At 36.4% G+C, this 18,923-nt stretch overlaps 1 protein-coding gene across 7 annotated transcripts in view; it reads right to left on the reverse strand.

Annotated features, from left to right (window-relative positions):
* Positions 1-3,777: 3,777 nt before the first annotated feature.
* LOC124556725 (neuropathy target esterase sws) overlaps positions 3,778-18,923 on the reverse strand; it is a 220,050-nt gene continuing 204,904 nt past the window's right edge. For 3 of the 7 annotated variants that reach the window (XM_047130723.1, XM_047130722.1, XM_047130721.1), the window contains exons 25-28: positions 17,257-17,458; positions 15,606-15,751; positions 4,262-4,355; positions 3,778-4,165 (exon numbers count right to left, since the gene is read on the reverse strand). In XM_047130723.1, coding sequence (XP_046986679.1) covers positions 4,080-4,165; positions 4,262-4,355; positions 15,606-15,751; positions 17,257-17,458 — 528 coding nt within the window. In that variant the 3' untranslated portion in view covers positions 3,778-4,079. Of the gene's footprint in view, positions 4,166-4,257; positions 4,356-15,392; positions 15,505-15,605; positions 15,752-17,256; positions 17,459-18,923 lie in introns of all 7 variants that reach the window. The other 4 variants (XR_006968667.1, XR_006968668.1, XM_047130724.1 and 1 more) reach the window with 4 other exon arrangements.

Raw genomic sequence — 18,923 nt, forward strand, 5'->3', positions numbered from 1 at the left:
GTTGCCCTGTTTCCCTTCTAACAATATTCCAAGTTCTTTAAAGTAATTGTCATTTGCATTACACTTTGCTAACCTGATTTTTGATCTGTATTTACTCTTTTAATCTATGCAACTAGCTTTGTCTGCATCATAATCTTTCTATTTATGACAGTAAATCATAACTAATATTCAAAGTCTTGGCAGAGTGGGTGTGAACCATTTGGATGTACAGTCCTGTTTTCGGGCTGTTGTTGTATTTCTTTTCAGAATCTTTGGGCAACAAGTCTTAAAAATGTCTGGGAGCACATTGATGAAAACTGCAAACACATCCTCAACAGTCTCATTTTCAAGCAGGGTGTCATACCATCGAATCACCTGCAACTGCATCCTGTAGTTGTCAATATTTTGATCATACAGTAGCCTAATATGCTTTGCTTTGAGGCGGTCAGATAGAGGTTTATTAATTTTTAACTTTAACCATATACCTTCACTGTCTGAAAGAAAGTAAGTATTGAACAACCCTAATTAATACAGATCTTTTTCAACATTGGTGATGACTTCAAGACAGGATGACTGCATTGGTGGATTGTTATTAATGCTGTCTTAACATATTCTGTTGATAAAGCTGTTTTGATGTCTTAAGCCTTATATCAGTGTTTATATTTCCAAAGGTTAATATTCTGTATTTGCTTAATTTTTCAACCTACTTTACTTTAGATTCCATATCCCTTGTGTATTTTTCAGTGGACTGAATCTTGCTTAAAAGTTCCTTTTGTTGACAAAAATAAAATTTTACCATTCAACTGTCAGTCTATTTCTCTCCTTTGCCCACTGCGGTTGTATTAAGAATAACCAAGCATTATGGGCTGCACTTCAAGGAAAAAAATACACAATTTTAATTAATTCACCAAACTGTTTTTCACTACTAGATGACTCAATGTAATTGCATCATTTCTTCTGGCTTGGCTGGATTTTCCATCATAAGTGACCATAATTTCTTTTTTAAATTTGAAAACTGATCAAAACACTTTTCATCATAAATTTCAATATTTTTATCAAACAAAGATTTGATAGATTCTTCCACATAAGTCCATGATGATGTAGTTCTGTAACTGAAGTAAAAACCATATAAATTGTTGATGAGAAGTTATGAAAACCAAACTCAAGAGATCCTAATCACCAAAACTAAAAAAAAATATTGACATTTTCAAAAAATGTAAAAACGTATGCGGACAGTACATTAAGTTTTGAAAATACATACATGCCCGCTCAAACACAGACAAATGTTAACATCTGATGTAGCAGCACATTTATAAATATTTGATGTAGCACTATGGGCAACAATAGAGTTAGTTGTGTAGTACAGTGTTTCCTTGTTAAAGTTATGGGTCTTTTCAGCAGCAGCAGCTATAATTGGTACAATCAGTCGTTGCACTTCAGTCTTGTGTTTTCCTCTTGCTGTTTAATAAATCTGATCAATAACAAAACCCCTAGCCTTGACTATAGTGTGTGCACAACATGAAATGGCTGTAAGCGATAACAGCCGAGAAACGTATGATTTTAGATTAGTCAATTTTGCTGCTTAAGGCCCAACCATGTCCTGCAGATGTAACTTAGTGAAGGCAGTAGTCACTAAGCAGTGCCTGTATTAATTGCGTGTCACAAAGTATGATCAGTAGGACGATAATCACTGTTACACAGTCGGTGCCACTCTGTTTCAGATAACTTTGTCTGTGCTGTGGCATGTTATATTCTTTAGAACAGCCTGAATCTTCTGAAGTGTGTGGATTACTGTCTTTTATGGATTACACCCTCAGTAATCTACTTTGAGGTCTGATGTAAGGAGAGAAAAAGAAAAATTAATTTTATAATACTTGGGGCACAGAAAACTTTGGTCAATGTTTCTGTGCTGCCTTCTTGCAGCCTCTGATCATGTTCCTGCTTTTGGCACACAAAACACAGTTTCATGTTTCAGTCTTGGTGCGGATGTGTAAATCTCATCTAGAACCTACATGCTACAAAAATATCTGTAGCTCAAAATCTTGAGACATCAGATCTCCTTTACGTGTACCTGTGCACCACAAATCAGTTACCCACAGATGAGTAATTGTTTTTGTTGTTAGGATCTTGTAGTTTGTAATTGGTTGCACATTTAAGTAACAGACTAAGAACTAACAACGACCATATGTGCAGGGGAGAATAAGGATATATTGGTGGCAAGTGTGGGTAGAGAAAGTATCACTTCGTCCTTCATGAAATTTTCCGCAGAGCAGTAGCATCGTTCAATTAGAAAATCATGTAACTTGCTTTTTAAAATATTTATCTTCATCTTCATTATGTCACACCCGTTTATTGTGTTATGAAGTTTCAAGAGATGACAGGTAAGCATAAAGTTCTCTTCATGTCTTGTCATATGAGTGTTCAAAATGTTTTTTTTTCCTAATAGATCAGCTCTGCAGCATAGGAAAAGAACCACCTCAAAGATGTATAAAGAGGGGACAGTTAATATTTTTAGGTATTTAAATAATGGTCGACATGATGCCCTCGGCTGTGCAGAGCACATGTTGCGAATGGTTCTTTTTTGCAACTTTAAAATTCGTGTAACATTTCCTGAGTTTCCCCAAAAAATTATTCCATATCGAATAACCGATTCAAAGTAGCTATAATATGCTATTTTCCTGGTGGCCATATCAGTGGCACAGTCTAAAATTTCCATTGCAAATGCAAGGCTGTTTAATTTATTTGCTAGATATTCTATATGAGAATTCCAACTCAAAGTTCTGTCTAAGTTTATTCTCAGGAACCTGACTGAGTCAAGTACTTCTATTTTTTGATTGTTGTGAGTGACACAGATTTTTTCAGTTTTTGAATGTTTGGTTTTAAAACTCATCATGTGGGCTTCTGAAATGTTTAGCCTTAAGCCATTTTGACTGAACCATGTTTCCACGTTACTTAACATATTCACGAGATTCTGTGGTATATTGTCAGAATTTTCATTTTCAATTAGGGCGGAAGTATAATCTGCAAACAAAGTTAAATGAGTATTTATATTGAGAGGCAAGTCATTTACAAAAAACAGCAATAAAATGGGTCCAAGGAGAAGTGATCTGCTCTATTTGATGTGATTACCACTCTTTATTTCCTCTCCAAGAGATATGATTCAAACCATATCAAAGCAACGTCCCTTATTCCATACCTGTTCAGTTTGAAAAGCATCAGGGCATGGTTTACAGAGTCGAATGCTTTTATAAGATCACAGAATATTCCTGTGACCTTAGCTTTCCTATATAGTGATGAAGTAATTTTTTCGATAAACTCATTTATCGCATCTACTGTGTTTTTGCCTTGTTGGAAGCCAAATTGGGTGTGTGAAATGATATCATTCTGTGTAATGAAGCTTTGTATCTGTAAAGCAGCATTTTTTTTCAAATATTTTTGATATGACAAGGAGTATAGATATGGGGTGATAATTTCCCATATCATCTTTTGAATCTTTTTTTAAACAATGGTTTTACTTCCGCTTACTTAAAGAGATCAGGGATGTAACCTTCTTCAAAGGATTTGTTTATTATGAGAGACAGAGAGAATGAGCTATTATGCTGTAAACTTTTTTAATTATTTTGGTGAGTATCCCATCCCAGCTAGCAGAGTTTTTCTTGGCGAAGTACATACTCTGCAGATCAGTATAAAGTGTGTGGCAGAGGATATGACATAATAAATTGTATCCCACCTGTGAATAATTCTGTTGCCTGAGAATACTGAACTATTCCGTGTATATAATAAAACAGAACCTCAATGTCCAGAGCATCTTGAGACATTTATTGCGAGGAGTTTCATCACTAACATAGTACAAATATAAGTATAAAGGTTACTGTACAAAAATTTACAAAATTCTTACACGTCACTGTCCAAATTGCAGGTTATCACATTCTAAACTGTGAAGAGCTATAGAAAAAATAAATAAATAGACACTGCAATTCACAGTTCACTACCAGCTTCCAGTGAATATGTAGCTGCAACAACTGTTCTTCACAAAAGGTCAAGTATTAATAGCAGCACACTATAAAATTCAAGCACTGTTTCACACCACTTTGGACCACTTATATTTTCATTGGAGTGTCTTCTTCAGTGGAACACAGATTTGTCGAAATTTTACTTAATTGATCTTCATCTGCCCTGATATTGCCTATAACATGAGACAAATCTTTGTTAATTCAAGGTAAACATGATTTTATTAAAAGGAAAACACAAGAAAGTAAAGGACTCAGTGTCACATACATACTGTTTTTATCCTCTGCAACATTGCTGCCCTTTATGTAACCAGAGAGTGAAAGAGAACTAGCAGCACGTTTCTGTGGTGTAGAAGTTTTACTATCCTGAAGATAAAATTATTATGGAACTGAAGTTACTGCGTTCTACACAAGTAATAAGGAAACACACAAAAAGATGGCAAAGGACAGAAAAGTCGCTCTGAAACTCGCAAGAAAAAAGATAAAAAGAAAATGCAGACTATGGACTGAAGCAGGATAGAAGATTTTGACCTACTCATTCTTAGTTGTAAGATACATGCCATTTTTAAAGTAGCATATAAAGAAAATAAACAGACAACAATCTTCCATGAAAGTTCCCATTCACCCACAAAGAAATTGTTTTCATACAATAAATTTATATGCAAATCTTGAAGCACTAACTCTTATCATTTAAAATGTTACAAAACAAATAATATACAGCTGATATTTGTCTCATTTCAGAGTAGCACTTAACCCAATTTGTTGGCTACATTGCATTCTCTGTCTTCTCCTACAGGTTTTGCCTTCTATGGCTCTCTCTAGTTATTTGCCAAAGTCTTAATAGTGACTTTCCATCCTGCCCTCCACCTAGTCTGCGCTTTCCACACGTTTTGTGGGGCCTGCTTCATTTCTTACAGTTTCGTTTCAAATGATCCAATTATTTTCTTTTCTGGTTTTTCCATTTCCCAGGATTCATTACCTTATAATGCTGAGCTCCAGATTTACATTACAAACATCTTCCTCAAATTGAGGCATACGTTTGATACTATACGCCAATTAAAAATAACTCTGTGACTGGTATTTCAGCAAGGCAAGTTGTAGGGTCCAGCTGTCAGCTCAAATAGCTCTAAGCACTATGGGACTTAACATCTGAGGTCATTAGTCCCCAGCTGTCAGGCAACCATAGTTCATTCTTGAGTGCCATGAATGTGCGGTGTTGCTGGTTTTGCAGATTACACGCAGCACCTTGTGTATTGTTGTTGGCTGCATGCCTGCAACATTGCACCCCGCCACTGCCATTTGTCAATCATAAAGTTATTTTAATCGGAGTATAGTAGAATTCTTTTAGGAAGGGATATCCTCTTTCCCTACACCAGTCTGGTTCTTCAATCTTCCTTGCTTCACCCATCAGGCATTATTTTGCTTCCAAGGTGGTAGAGTTTCTTCACTTCGCCTACAACATGACCCTGAATTGTGATAAGTTTATCGCCAATCTTATTTCTGCTACTTTTGTGTTTCTTTCTTTTACTCTTAGTTCATATTCTGTGGACATTAGGCTGTTTATTCTATTCAGCAGGTCCTGCAATTGTTACTCACATTCACTGACAATAGTAATGTCATCAGTGAATCATATCACTGATATCCTCTCACTCTGAATTTTAAACCCAATCCTGACTTTCTTTCATTTTGAAAATTGTCTCTTTGATGTACAGAGCACTTCTCTCTTGGTCTTTCATTCTTATTGTTCCCTCTCGGTTCTTTGTACATACTCCATGCTTCATGTCTTTCACTATGGCTTACACCTATTTTCTGATAATTGCAAAAGTTTCGCACCATTTTATGTTGCTGAACATCTTTTCTAGCTTGACCAATGCTTCGGAGGTGTCTTAATTTTTCTCAAGTATTGCCTCCATTATTAAACGATATGCCAAAACTGCCTCTCTGGTGCCTTTACCTTTACTGAAGCCAAACTGATCGTCATCTACCAGTTTCTAAATTTTCTTTTCCATTCTTTTGTATATTATTCTTGTTAGCAACATTTACACATCAGCTGTCAAGCTGGTTATGCGGTAGTTCTCACATTTATCTACCTTTGATATCTTTGGGATTCCTAAAGCCAATGTCATGTCTCCAGTATCATAGATTTTGCAAACTAACTTGAATAATTGTTTGACTGCCACTTTCCTCCACTGATCTTGGAAATTCCAAAAGAATGTTATCCATCCCATCTATCATATTTTATTCCAAGTCTTCCACAACTCGCTCAAATTTGACTAATACTGAATCCTTATGTCCTCCAAATCAAAGCCCATTTTCCCTTCTATCATGTCAGCATATAGTTCCTTCTCCATTTAGATGTTCTCAATATACTGTTTCCATCTCCCTGCCCTCTCCTCTGTACGTAACAGGGGAACTCTTTTTGCACTCCTAATGCTTATGCCCTTAATTTTTATTTCACTGAAAGTTATTTCTACGTTTCCACATGAGTTCCTTAGAGCAAAAGTGGTGCACTTTGCAGCAGAGTGAGCAGTGGTATTAAGCTTCCTGGCAGTTTAAAACTGTGTGCCAGACCAAGACTCGAACTTGAGACCTTTGCCTTCCCTGGGCAAGTGCTCTACTGACGGAGCTACCCAAGCACGACTCATCCTCACAGCTTTACTTCTGTCAGTACCTTGCAAGAGAACTTATGTGAAGTTTGGAAGGTAAGAGACGAGGTACTGGGAGAAGTAAAGCTGTGAAGACGCACCATGATTCGTGCTTGGGTAGCTCAGTAGGTAGAGCACTTGCCCAGAAAAGGCAAAGATCCTGAGTTTGACTATCGGTTCAGCACACAGTTTTAATCTGTCAACAAGTTTCACATTACACTTTTTTTTTTCTTTAAATATTGAATGGTTTACTAGGATTGTTATGCAAAACTCAAATGTACTTTCTGTGTTACTTTTTTATCATATACTAGCTGAGTATCCAGCGTTGCCTAGGTATGTATTTCTTCTAAAATTACGTTAGTCCATCTCTTCCTCCCCCTTCTCTCTCCAATTTATCATTCTTACCCAAATAAAGTGTTGCTCATTCTTACTCCCACAGTATATCTTTCCGGATAGTAAATAATATGTGTACCAACATTGGTAGAAATCGTTCCAGATGTTTAGGAGGAGCGTTTTATCTGTGACTTCTACTGTTTATGCATACATCACATATATTTCCCACATATGTGTACAATTGTTTCACCTGCATCTTTAGCAAATAATGCCCTGCAGTTTTGTGTTCACGAAGCTAAATGTTTATGACATTAAATCTCCTGAACTGTGTGTGTCATATAATGGTATAATTTTGCAGGCAGATTCTGTGGTTTATTTCGAGATTGTCTGTGAAATGGGTTGCAAATAGATTCAGTAGAAAAGAAGTACAAATTGAAATGTCATGCATAATGTAGCAGGTTTTCATGGATCTCAGTGTACATGATGTAATATCTCCTGAACAATGTGTAGTGCAAAGAGGTAGTTTTAGCAGGTACATTCAGTGACATAGACTGATACTGTCTGCAAAATATATTGAGAATAGAGTTAATAGTAAAGAAGTAATTAATTTAAAAAAATCACGTATGATGCGGCAGTTTTCACACATCATAGTGTCTATGACGTCGTATCTACATTTACATCATACTCCGCAAGCCACCTAATGGTGAGTGGTGGAGGGTACTTACACTACCACTATCTGATCCCTCCAACCCTGTTCCACTCGCGAATAGTGCGTGGGAAGAATGATTGTTGGTAAGCCTCTGTATTGGCTCTAATTTCTCGAATTTTCTCCTCGTAGTCAATACGCGAGATGTATCTGGGGGGAAGTAATACGTCGTCTGACTCCTCCTGAAAAGTGCTGTCCCGAAATTTCAATAGTAAATCTCTCTATGATGCACAACGTTGCTCTTGTAATGCTTGCCAGTGGAGTTTGTTTAGCATCTCCATAATGCTCTCTCACCAGCTAAACGAACCCGCGATGCAACATGCCACTCTTCATTCGATGTTCTCTATCTCCTCTATCAGGCCTACCTGATCGGGATCCCAGATAGATGAACAATACTCAACAATCGGGCAAACAAGCACCTTATTAGTCACTTCTTTCATGGGTGGGTTACATTTCCTTAAGATTCTTCCAATTAATCTGAGTCTTGTGTTTGCTTTTCCCAATTTCTGTTTTATAATATGGTCATTCCACTTAAGGTCGCTCTGGATAATTACGGCTAGATATTTTATGGCAGACGATGTTTCCAGCTGTCTGTCATCAATAGTGTAGCTGGACAGTAGTGGATTTCTTTTCCTATGTATGCGCTATATGTTACATTTATTTCTGTTCAGGGTCAACTGCCAGAGTCTGCACCATTCATCAATTTCCTGCAGGTCGTTCTGCAAATTCTTACCATCTTCTGGTATTGCTACTTTAGTATAAACAACTGCATCATCTGTGAATAGCCTTAGAGAGCACCTGATTCTCTCTATTAGATCATTTATATATATTGTGAACAGCAACGGTTCTATTTCACCTTTATCTCTGTCGATTTAGTTCCATTAAGAGCGATGTGTTGAGTTCTATCTGCAAGAAAGTCTTGAATCCAATGCAGGTCTGCTTCGATACTCTGTAAGCTCATTTTTTTTTTTTTTTTTTTCATTTAATGGCAATGCAGGATGGTGTCAAATGCCTTACTGAGGCCAAGGAACACAGCATCAGCCTGAGCGCTGTTGTCCACTGGGCTGTAGATCTCATGGAGGAGCAGAGCGAGCCGAGTTTCGCAGGATCTCTGTTTGCGGAATCCATGTTGATTTTTATAGAGGAGCTGTTTATTTTTCAAAACCGTCATAATTCTTCTGAATGATATAATTTTGCAAGTACATTCAGTGAAATATGTGAAAATTGTTGGCAAAATGTGTAATGAATAGAATTAGCAGTAAAGACGTAATAAGTTAAAACGTCAAGACCAATGAGGTAATTTTACTGCACGAACAATGAAAATGTAATAAGTGATAAACTTTTTTCCTTTCATCGCTTTATAGGGGGTATCAGCAAGAAAAAGTTTCATAAATGTTTGAAATAAGGTGTGAAGTTTGTTGCAACTCACTAAGTAGTCTCATTCTCAAATATTGGTCGAGTAAAGTCTGTGTATTTGAGCATCTTGAAACACACTTCTTTTTAACCCCCACCCCTTTGAGAGGTAGGTGGTTCTTATCTCCAGAGTGATTCTTTCCAGACAGTAAGTGATATGTGCATCAAGTTTGATTGAAATTGATGCCACTGTTTAGGAGGAGATGTGAAACATACATTTTCATAATATGTATGGGTGTTATCAGAATAGTACCAGAGAAGGAAAGTTGCTACTCACCATATAGTGGAGATGCTGAGTCGCGATAGGCACAACAAAAAGGTACGTACACACACACACACACACACACACACACACACACACACAAAAACGCAACTTGCACACACGTCTGCAGTTTCAGACACACACACACACACACACACACCACACACACACACACACACACACACACACACACACACACACACAAACGCAACTTGCACACACGTCTGCAGTTTCAGAGAGCTGAAACCACATTGTGAGCAGCAGCACCAGTGCTGCTGCTTGCAGTGTAGTTTCAGCTCTCAGCGTAGTTTCAACTTTAGCTGAAAGCTGTAATTGTGTGAATCTTTAAAGGATTTTATAGATTTTAAAAACATGCATGGCAATCAACATCATGGTAAACATAATTCCACATTATCTTTGTTACTCACTGTCTGTACGGTAATTTCCATCAGTGACCTAATGTCTTCATCTCCAATACTTTGAGTCTTATTTATTCTGACAATACTGAACAGGTGGAATGATGCACAAAAGTTCTTCTGTGACCTTCATCTTCTCTTTTGTAATAGCCCGTGGTGCTGTGTGCAGCTTTCCTTGAGTTATGTTAGAAAAATGGTGCATCCTTTTTCAAATCCCTGCATGAAGTCCTACTTATGAAATTCAATGTCTGGTGAGAGAGTTTCCTTGAAAAATTTTTTGAATGGATCACTCTTTTTATTCTAAGTACATTGCATCTTTAGCCAAGGCACTGGATGATTTTTCAGTGTCTGTCTTTCTTGATTGTTGCCATCCCTGCAGTAAATGAATCCTAATTTAGACAACAGCTCATGGCAACCCAAACTGTAAAGATATAAATTATATAAGCTTTTTGGTCAAAGGAAAGGAGTAGTGCGAACTATCAGAAACTGATTTTTCAGCTTTATTTTATCCATTTTGGTTGGAGAACACTGAAGCTATGTTTGCAAATTACACTGCAGCAAATACTGTGACCAGTCACGAGTTTTCTTGAAATGATTTCATGTTCCAAGAAATATTTTTTGTATACTGTTTCACTTCTTCCATCAATGGTCACATGAAATACGTTAGCTGTCATTCTTTGGTCAATGATATTGTGGCATTTCCTGTTTTATCAGGGACATTGTGGCATTTCCTGTTTTATCAGGCAGCATAAGAATGTATTTTGAGCAGAAAAAGACCCCATTTTCCAATAAGATGGCTCTGAATGTGATGGAAATTATTCATTGCTGGTTTCTTTATCATCCCAAATAATCTGTTCTCTGATTATGTCATTATCACTACACCTCATGGTGAATCACACTGAATGAATCACACTGAACACAATTCAAATAATTAAACAGGTAAAATCTTATCATGGGAACAGTCAAAAGATAGAACATCCACAGTGAATTGAGAAAACTCAAAACAATGCAGGCACAGTGGTGTAACTCCCAGCTACACCACTTCAGCTATCAGCTCACATCAGAAATCTGCACTGCTAGATGTATGGTAGGTACGAATTACATGGTTTGCTTTGTTAACAGAATTTCACTTGTTGAGCAAAATCCCAACCCTATTAAAAATGAGGAATGTGGAGCTACACCACTTGTGCTTTAAGGGTCTCACATGTTGAATCTATGCTGAATTTGTCCATCCTTACCACCACTTCCTTTTCAATTCCTTCATATTTTTGATGCACACATATTGCTTTAGCTTCCTTGCATTTCTTACTAATTTCCTGTTTTTTTCCTCAACATTTTTGTATTTCCTTCCTTTTTCAATCAATTGTGAAGTATTTATACTTTCATGCGAGGTTCTTCACAGCTCTATTTTCCTTGTACCTATATCAGTCAGTCCTTCTTCTGTGATTGCCCCTTTTAGGGATGTTCATTCCTCTTCAACTTAACTGCCAGCTTGGTTATTCATTATCCTGCATCTATGGCATCAGATGCTTTCAAACACTTCACTATCCCACCTCTTTACACAATGTGTCTTCCTAATGATTCTCTTAAGCTTCAGCCTACTCTTCATCATTACTACATTGTGATCTGAATGTATATGTACTACTATGTACATCTTACAATACAAATCTTATTTTGGAAGCTCTTTCTAACCATTTCATCATCTAACTGGTATTTTTCTGTCCTCCTCCTCCTCCTCTGTCAATTCTGATGAGAATAATCCTATTACTCAACTGTTTACAGGAACTTATGTTTGCCCAGCCTTTCTACTTAGAATTATTTGTACTCCAAATGGCTCTGAGCACTACTGAACTTAAAATCTGAGGTCATCAGTCCCCTAGAACTTAGAACTACTTAAACCTAACTAACCTAAGGACATCGCACACATCCATGCCCAAGACAGGATTTGAACCTGCGACTGTAGCGGTTGCACGGTTCCAGACTGAAGTGCCTAGAAATGCTCGGCCACAACGGCCAGCTTGTACTCCTGTTATACCATTTTCTGCTACTGTTTTTACTATCCTATATTCATTTAATTAGAAATCCTTGTCTCCTTTCCATTTCACATCACTGACTACTACTGAATCTAAACTGAACCTTTGCAGTCTTCTCTTCAGATTTTCTAGCTTTCCTTCAAACGCTGAAATGGAAATCCTTCAATATCTGGAGAGGAAATCTGACATAGCACCATACTTAAGAAGGTGATGCACTTATCCAAAAGGGTTATTCAAAGCAGTACAGGCCCTGCTAAACTCAGGAATTCTTGTTATCAATGGACTCTTTCAAGGTCCTCAAATGATGTTGAGATACCCTATTTTCTCTTTATTGTTCTGTTTCTTGCTCAGTATAAGGTCGAAATTCTTACTTTGGTCAGTTAGATGCCTCTGAAACCAAACTTTCATAAAAATGTTTTCTGTACATATTCTCACTCGTAACTTACCAGTCTGAGTAACTGATCTGCAGTTCTTCTATTTACTGACCAGTACTCTCTTGTCAGTTCCATACTTTTAATCTGTTAGTATATCTCTCATTTCATAAATTATGGACCTCAGGTCAAATAAATTTCTAGTTCTTTAGGCCTGTCATTAGTTTTAGTAACCATGAAGGTATTTCATCAAGTTCTGCTTCAATTTGTTGCACCTAAACTATTTTGTGTCTCTCAAACTCTGAGTTCATTACCAGATTGCTGATTTCTTCCATTTCAGTTCTACCGTCTTCTACCATTTCTTCTGCGTCTAACAAAAATTTCACATGAAACTGCACTTCATCTTACCTCAAAACCTGGCAATTTTGTCTCTGACACTCTCTTGGTGTATCTGTTTGCACGTTTTCTTTTTTTTTTTTTTTTTTTTTTTAATACAGGTTATGTTTCTTACAGAATGAAATTTTTATGTTTCTTACAGAATGAAATTTTTATGTTTCTTACACTTCCCACAATTTTTGCAATCTTGCCTTCCTTTCATCTTTTATAAGCTTGACAATTTTCTGAGTTATTCACAAATTCTTCACCTTTTCCTGTAGTCTTAGTTACAATCATAAACAACTGACACGTAGCTAAAGAATATTGCGTAGTTTAATGTGTCACATGGAAAGAATGTCATCAGCCCGTGACTAGCTGATGGTGTGACAGTCCAAGTGCAAAATAAGCATGACATGCAATGCTAGACATTTTATCAATGGCAGATTGTAGATTCCCAATGTTTCAGGCACTTCAAGGATGTACGAGCACTAGTCTTTCCATGCGCCACTGTGTCAAGGTGGTACCACGGTACCCCTTGATTCAGGGAAAACTGCTGCTGGCAGTGCCAATTTCAATGGGCAACACCATGTTATTGACAGGGTTCACCATTGATTATCATGGACTGTGTCAGTGGAAAGATAAGCCACAAAGAAGCTAACCTCTTACCAGTTCAATGCTGGACAACAAATGGTGAGTAGCCCTACTAAACAGAAGTGACTCACTCAAATGTGTACCACTTTTCAACACAATTCACAGAGCTGAGAGTAGCATGAACACAGAAACACTATCATTGGACACTTAAAGCATGGAAAAAACTTGCCTTGGCTTTGGAGTCACGGCATACGTTGGCAAATACTGATGGCAGGGTAAAAGTACATCAAAAAACACATGTGGCGATATATCCCATTTCATAACAAGGCAGCATTCAGGTAAGTCATGTAGGTATCATGCATCGGGTTTTTCAAATGGGATGAAAAAGGTCTTCAGGTAAGTCCACCATTGTTTCAAAACTGTTTGGGACATGGATATTATTTTCTGCCTCCCCATTTCACTGACCTTAATCATATTTAGCACATCTGGGACACCATCAAGAGATGAGCCTGCCTTGCACCCAGCTCCAACTGGTTTCCATGACTTACAAGAAACAGTTAAGGGGGCTTGGGTCTGGGCAGATCTACAACACTCTCTGTCCCTCATGAAAGTCTTACTGTACTGTGAAGAAACCAAGAGATTCAAGCAAAAGGTTGAAAGAAGCAGGAAAGTCATCCAATCTGTGACATAGGGCAGCCCAAACATAATGATGCATATGATGTGGCTTTGTTTGCTGCAGTGAGGTTTCTTCAAAACAGCTACCTTATTTTATGGTTTTTTGACTGTAGGGTTATTTATTTGGCTGATATAAACACGTTGCAAGTGTTTTCGTGATAGCAAAAAATTCAGACAAGGCTGCAAAGATTGATGAACAGACACAGGTTAACAGACAAATACAACTAAGTATGCACGAGATGAGAACTCCATAAAAGTCTTAGCACTGAACTTGTTTTGTTGAGACAACTGAAGTAGAATGACTTTAATACCCTGTAATTTCGACCTTCTTGATCCACACAATGAGCAAAACCAATATTTGGCAGGCTTAATTACATCGCTCCCTGTTAAACACAGATCACAACATGATGAAGATATGGCAAAACTCTGTGATATTAGTTACAAATACAAAGTTTGAAAAGGTGATAGCACCAAAATGAGAAGAGTCATACCTGTTTGTATCAAAGCATTTTGCTTCATTCATGCTATTACAAAAATACACTTGAATACATACAATAGGGCCTGCAGTGTAGTGGCTGTCCACCAATTGGCAATAGAGGCAAAAACAGTCTTTCTATAAGAAGCTTCAACCCTTAACATGCATCCACATTAAAAGTTTCAAAGGTCACCGCAGCCACTACAGGTTCAAAGATACAAGACAAGTGTACTTACTGGAACATTTCAATGTTACAAAAATATTTGGGCTGTTTAAGGAATGTTATCCAACCATACTAATATCTTATGAACTAATAACATTTTTAATGAAAAGTTTTCTTTTGCGTATTCACACTGTTCCAAGTGTCAAATTCAAAGACCTGAATGCAGCAGTACTTTACAGTAGCCTACCTGATGATTAGTTGAATGTACGTAAACTGTTCCTGTTAACAACATTTAATAGTAATTAACCACTTTGTATAAAGCAGCCTTAGTTAACTTACTTTGTTCTTGTTTGCATTTAGGTAATTTGACTGGTTTTATTAAACAAAAAGTGAGAGTCTGAAATGTTTTTCTGCTTTTGTTTAATCTAGAGGAACAAATGGATTCCCATTATGTTTTGTAGCCTCCAAGTTTACATTAGCACTCAACTATTTGTCTTATCACTCCAGAGCTTTGCATTACTCCCCACAAAGTTTTGAAGTTAAAAATGTGTTTTGCTCAATTATGAATAAAGCTGAATTACCTGTTCCTTTACCCTTATCCTTCATTTGTTTCTTTATTGTGTTCTGCCTCTCTCTACTGAATTATCCTACATAAATTAACACTGAGATGTCAAGAGGATTTCCACTTTATTTCAGTCTTTCATAACTTTTTAATATCCTTCTTCATAGTATGCATATTTTCTTTGCTATTTTGAATTCAGGCCACTTCCAATTGCCACGAGGTTGTGAGTTTTTAAGAGATTATTCACAATGAATTGAGTAGAAAACACACACACACACACACACACACACACACACACACACACACACACAGTCACACGAGAACAACTCACACAACTTGTGTGAATGTGTTTTGAGTTTTGTGTTTCTGAAGAAGGACTTTACCTGAAAGCTGAAGTATTTCTAGCATTCTTTTTCTTTGTGCCTATCTGCAATTCAGCGCTTCCTCTTCATGGTCAGTAGTGATCTATCCTTTCCATATTATTGTTATTCCACCCTGGACATTTGATTGTTTAAAAGTTGTATGGTTATCTTATGACTGTTTACAGTGAATTGGTGACTTGTGAGTCACAGAAACAGGTAAAATGGACAACTTACCACTGTATCCAAATGGTACATTTCTTCACTACCTTCCACTGCCCCTCTCATTTCTGTGGTATTATGGGTGGAGACTATTTTAAAGCTTTCCTTGATGTTTTCTTTTTCAGCATCTTTTTTGTCTCCTATATATTCATCATCTGTTACTACAGGGAAAAAGAAATAAGATTTAGCATTTGGGCATGCATAAACAAGTCACTTCAAACCACTGAAGCACAGTAAACAATATTTATATAACATAGTAGAAATTTTGTTGCTCAGTATTGCTTGTGGGAAAAAGATAAACAAAATTAATTTTAATTTTAAGGAACCTTACATTGCATTACAGTTTCTAAATTTCTATGCACAAGGAAGCAAGAGAGTGGTGCTACTTGAGATGAAATTTCTTGTAAAATTATTCATTTGGTTAAAATGTATCAGTTCCAAACTTTACACAAATTGCTTGAGTCTCTTATCACTCCAGACAGACTACTGAGTAGTGAGAAACTTGTGTGCATTGTACATATATCAGTGGTACATATTTCATAAAGCCTTTGGGTTTCTTAGTTAGAATCATGACAGCATTTTCTGTTTCTTTTTTATGGCCAGTGTCACAAAGTATGTCATTTAAACCCACATAAAAAATTTCATTTTTTAAACAATACAATTTTACAAATTACGCAATGTGGTAATATGAAATGTATGTATAGTAGGATGTTGATAATCCAGCACACTCAGGTATCTGTAAGTGCCAGATTATCAAAGGGATATAAGAAGGGATAAAAGCAAAAGCTATAGTTTTAACATACAAAAATAACTAACTGTTATTTATGAAACACAACAGGAGAGATTACAGTATGCAGTACTGAGCTACTAAGCTGTCTCCTGCGATTCAGATTCTTTTGTAGAAAAAAAGGGTACAAAATTCTTACAGCAAATGCTAATAGTTCAGATCTCTATACTAATATGTGGAAAAGGGCTGCTCTATGGATCAATGAAACACAGAATAGACACACCCTTTTTGTACTTTCAAGTGATATCTTATGGTTACTTTTCCTCGAAAAATGATGACAAATGAAAATAGCAGAACTTAAACATTGGTAGCTTCAGAATTTTATACTTTTATCTGAAACTGAAATATACAGAACGTGATTTTCAAAGTGAGAGGAAGACATTTATGTGGACACCATCACTTTAAAAAGTTTCCTGAAGGTCTACAGCAGTAAGCTGTCCCTTGATTACACATTATGGGGCAATTACATCTGATTTATTATGATTCGAAATGGAGATATGGACAGTTTGTACTGGTATCCTGTACCTTATTTAATAAAATCAGTCAAGGCCTCAAGGCTATTAGATTATGTGTATGAGGAATTAAATCCTAATGTCAACAAAATGTAATCATGTGCAATAGCAACTAATGAAATAATTTCACACATGGCATAATCGCCAATCTAATATGTGCAAATACAATACATAATGTATACAAGAGAAATGTACTTCCTTGGCTCGTTGATGCATCAGCACACAATAGTTTTTTTTCCCCATAACACCATATTGTTATTAAAAAGATCATAAACATATTATATATCACATTTCACAAAAATTTTCTAGAATTTATATAAACTACAAAAAAACTGGGTGAAAATTTTTTCAGAAATTTTAATCATACCTGTTTGTCTTTTACGCTGAGGTACTCTACACACCAGCTGTGCTAAATCTGTGAAACTGTATCCAGATATGCGGTTTAAATCACATTTTGTTTCACTTCTTCCAACAAAATCTTCCTTGCTTGTTTCTGTTTTTAGGAATGGCAAACAGCCTGCTTTCCTTAAGCCAGCAAAATACGTGCTACCATGATGATATCCAACATCCTGCAGCACAAAATGAACAGTTTTCCTCATGGCAATTACTGAATTAGTTTAAAAGTGAGATAATACTCATTTCTTCACTGCTTAATTTTTACTGGTAATATATTTTTTTGACTTCAGTTTTATTAGGAAGCACAATGTCCAAAATAAATTGTCAGCAATCCAAATCGAATATAAGTTTCTTTATTGTAACTCTCTTATTATAAGTATCAGATCGATAATAATGTTCACAGTTATATGAGTACTTTGTAATAAATATTCAGAGATCACAGCAACTGTTCAGAGGTCAATCTCTTACAATGTCAAGGAAATAAATGTAATTCTGAAGGAAGGAAGGAAGGAAGGAAGGAGGAAAACTTGCAATTTAAAGTCCATTTAACAATGAGGTCATTAGCAATGGAACCCTAGCCCATTTAGAGTAACCTGAGGAAGGAATTGGTTGAGGCACTGTCCAAGTGACCACACCAGTACCCAGTTGAAGAAATTTTGAAAATAGCAGAAAGCCAAAATGAACACAGTCAGACAGAAATTTTAACATGGCCTTCCAGTACTTAACCACATTACCACCATCATGTTCAACAACACAAACCAGAGTAAATACAAACTAAGAAAGTGCAATTAATATTTCATATATGAAATGAGAAGGAAAGGTCACACAATAGGTAAATGTCAGATTCAACACACTTGCAGAAGTACTATGAAGTGGAAGCAGAGCAAATCATTTTCACAGCTTATGAATTCTGACATTTAATTGTATTGTGGTTCTATTACATGTGTTGCCGTGTTCACAACTGGCAACATTTCAGCCATTTGAATACAAAGAAGCACTAGTAATTTACATTTCTTTAAGGACACATCTTTCAGACTTCATGTGGTGACTTTCAGAATAAAGTTAACACTTTGGATACTACAATCCCAAAGTAACCTTGAGTCAGCTGGCCTAACAAAGTGTACATGTTTTCAAAAGAATTATGTTGTAAAAATTAGTAATTATATTATACAAAGCATGGTATCATTTGTTGTTAACCAACAAAAATTAATGTTACATGCATTCGTGTATATAGAGCATCATACATAATTTTTGATTTCACTTTTTTTGATTGGAGGATGCTTACACTCACAAGTTAGCTTCAGTATAATGTGAAGCAATCAGGCCTGCACAGATGTTTCCATAAGGAAAGCACCAACAACTTCCCTTTTTTGGAAACTGTGCCAGTTTCTTTCTTTCTTGTGTCTGAACAGACTTTAAAAACCCCAGATGGATTTTGCTTTTTTCCGTTGGTGACAATTTGCCTGCAAAATGCGTATGTTAGGTTCTGAGGAGCTGCTTGTTTCTTTGAGTTTGCTTCCTTGCCCAACAAAGCTTTTTGCTGTTTCTATCTGAAAATGCAATAATCTGAGTTTTTTCTTTCATACGAGTTCTTGGTTTTCTGGTGAAGAATGTAAGCATTTGGGGCACTCATAATGA

The sequence above is a fragment of the Schistocerca americana genome, chromosome X (genome assembly GCF_021461395.2).
Source record: "Schistocerca americana isolate TAMUIC-IGC-003095 chromosome X, iqSchAmer2.1, whole genome shotgun sequence".
Lineage (NCBI taxonomy): Eukaryota > Metazoa > Arthropoda > Insecta > Orthoptera > Acrididae > Schistocerca > Schistocerca americana.